General features: G+C 57.9%; 1 protein-coding gene across 1 annotated transcript; it reads right to left on the bottom strand.

The window, feature by feature from the left end:
- Positions 1–804: 804 nt before the first annotated feature.
- UBL4B (ubiquitin like 4B) lies at positions 805–1,530 on the bottom strand. The gene has a single exon (XM_072834911.1). The coding sequence runs from the start codon at positions 1,524–1,526 to the stop codon at positions 837–839; it is 690 nt and encodes a 229-aa protein (XP_072691012.1). The 5' UTR covers positions 1,527–1,530; the 3' UTR covers positions 805–836.
- Positions 1,531–2,415: the final 885 nt, after the last annotated feature.

Genomic DNA, 2,415 nt, shown 5'->3' with positions numbered 1-2,415 from the left:
CTCGGGGACGCCCACCAGTTGATGAGACTTGGTGAGGGGGTAAGGCAGGGGTCTGTCACACGGACCACAGTGAGTGTGCAAATGACATTCTCTGCCTAAGCTCCCGTTTCCAGCTATTCTTGGTCTGCGTGTGTCTCCCTAAAAATCAGGGCCTGACACACAGTAGGTACTTTCCTCCCACTCCTGCCTCTGCTAGCCCTGCCCTGAGCTGTGGAAGCACAGGCAGATGTCAGGGATGGCCTCATGCAGAGGTCGAGGGGCAGCTACCCAACACGCCTCATCTCTTGGCTGTCAGACATCTCAAGGATAGGTGTCATGGCCTGGGGACAGACAGACATGAACTCACATTATCTGTCTTTCTGTCCCAAAGGAGAAAGAGGGTCTGTCTAAAGGCCATGGAGACTCTGGGCAGGAGGTTTACTGACAGCGTGGAAGGTTGCCCAGAAGGAGCTGTCCAGCCCAAGCTGGGGTATCTAGCCCAGGTGGGGGTATCCAGAGGGGGTGTTCAGCCCAGGAGGAGCCGTGCAGCCCAGGGAGGAGTGTCCAGGCTAGGCGGAGGTGTCCAGCCCAGGAAGGCGAAGCAGCCTTTGACCACCCCTTTAGGGCCAGAACTCCTTCAAGGATGGTAATGGGAGTGGAATCATACTATGTTTCACAGGGGGTACCACAGGCCCAAGAGCGGACAGAGGTGTCCACAATCCCTCCCGCTGCTCTGAAGTTTTAAGAAGGGGTAAGAATGCAAATGCACCAGCAGGAGCCAAGTGGGGAGTCGCCAGGGACCACAGAAGGATGAGGCCAGGCGAATTTGAGCATGCAAATGAGTACGATGGGCCAGTTTACTGATCAGCCTTCCCCTCCTCCTTGTCCTCCTGGTCCTCCTCCCCTATCTCCTCCTCCGTCTCCTCCTTCTTGTGTTGGGGCTCTGAGGTCTCAGCCTCAGGCCCCCTCTCCCCTGCAGGCTCCACTAACGGCTCCTGCAGCAGGAGGTACTGTGCCAGCTGCTCCAGGTCCCCCAGGCTTATCTTCTGCAGGCGCTCCTGATGCTCCCGCCTCAGCAGCTGCAGCACTGCCTTGGTGTCGTGGGGCTCAAAGTGTTTGGCCAGGACCAGGCCCAGATGGTGCCACAAAGGCTGTGGCTGGTGGGCCTCTGCAGCTGCCGTCTTTGCCAAGGGCCGCATAATGACATTGATGGAGGCATTGGGCCCGATGCAGTAGTCGGAGAGACGCTTGTCATCAGCCAGAAGCTGGCCCCGGAAAAGCAGGTGCTGCTGCTCCTCGGGCACCTGCAGTCGTTCCGACACCAGCTTCTTCAGCATGGCCACGCTCTCTTGCCCAGACACCTTCAGGCTGCATCTCCGGCCCAGAAGCAGCTTGACTGTGAGAATCATGGGGCCAAGAATAGAATCAGGAGGGATCCATGCTCTGCGGCTGCCCCAGGTTAAGGGCCAGGGCAGGAGAAGGTGGCTTCTCCCTATCAATGGAGGGCAGTGGTCCCAGGAGGCCAGGTGGCCCAAACGGACAGCCATTGGCTGATGCGCTGTGACATCACAATGCTGCGGGAGGGCTCATTTTGAGAGCAGACCTTTGGGGGAGTTAGAGGGATGTGTTCAGCACGGGACATCCTTCCTCCATGAAGCGAGAGAGGAGAGTAGGATTGAGAACAGAAGAGTCCAAAGGGACAGGGTAGCAGAAGGAAGTAAGTCCTTGTCGATTCCTGGGTGCCTTCTTTACCAGGACCTTTCCCCAAGGAGAGATGGGATCACAGTGGACACCTGCTGCCCTCCTGAAGCTTTCAGTCTAGTGAGCCGGCTAACATTGACTTATCAAGCATCTTCTTTCGGTCAAGCACTTTACACGTTTTCTGATTGAGAGAAGCAGGCCCGGAGACAGGGATTCCACGTGTTTAGTCAGGAGGTAGCCCCGGGAAGCGGCAAGAGGTGAGGAGGTGAGACGAGGCAGCGAGAGAAGACCAAACTGCAGTAATGCCAGGTGGCCCTGGTGGGTACCTGGGAGGCTTCAATCCTGCCTGGTGCTCCAGAAGGTTGGTCTTATATCCCTGGGTTGTCCCACCTGAGAAGCAAAGAAGCCGGGTGTGTGTGCTCAGGCTCCTGCCTGTGGTTAGTGGGGGTGCTGACCTCTTGGCTGCGTGGCCTGCCCAGGTGCAGAGCGTGCTTCTGTGACCAGACAAAACCCTTGGGCCGAGATCTGCAGACCACTCTCCGTGCTCCACGGCTGTGCTCAGCTCTCCAGCCTGGGCAATGCTTGAACGCTAGTTCAAAACCACCACCTCCAGGCTGCCAGCACCCTTGGACTTTCCAGACTTACCCTCTCACAGCACACAGCCTGGATCCCCTGGCCAGTGTCGCTCCAACCACCACCCCTCTCTTTGGGTCCTGGCAGCCTCTGGCTGGACCC

Source organism: Canis lupus, chromosome 8 (assembly GCF_048164855.1).
Source record: "Canis lupus baileyi chromosome 8, mCanLup2.hap1, whole genome shotgun sequence".
Lineage (NCBI taxonomy): Eukaryota > Metazoa > Chordata > Mammalia > Carnivora > Canidae > Canis > Canis lupus.
The sequence above is the reverse complement of the archived record's forward strand: the minus strand, read 5'-3'. Positions and strand labels throughout refer to the sequence as shown.

What these genes read in the sequence shown, in the direction of transcription:
- UBL4B (XM_072834911.1), bottom strand. Translation starts at nt 1,526, where the DNA reads ATGGCTGTCCGTTTGGGCCACCTGGCCTCCTGGGACCACTGCCCTCCA.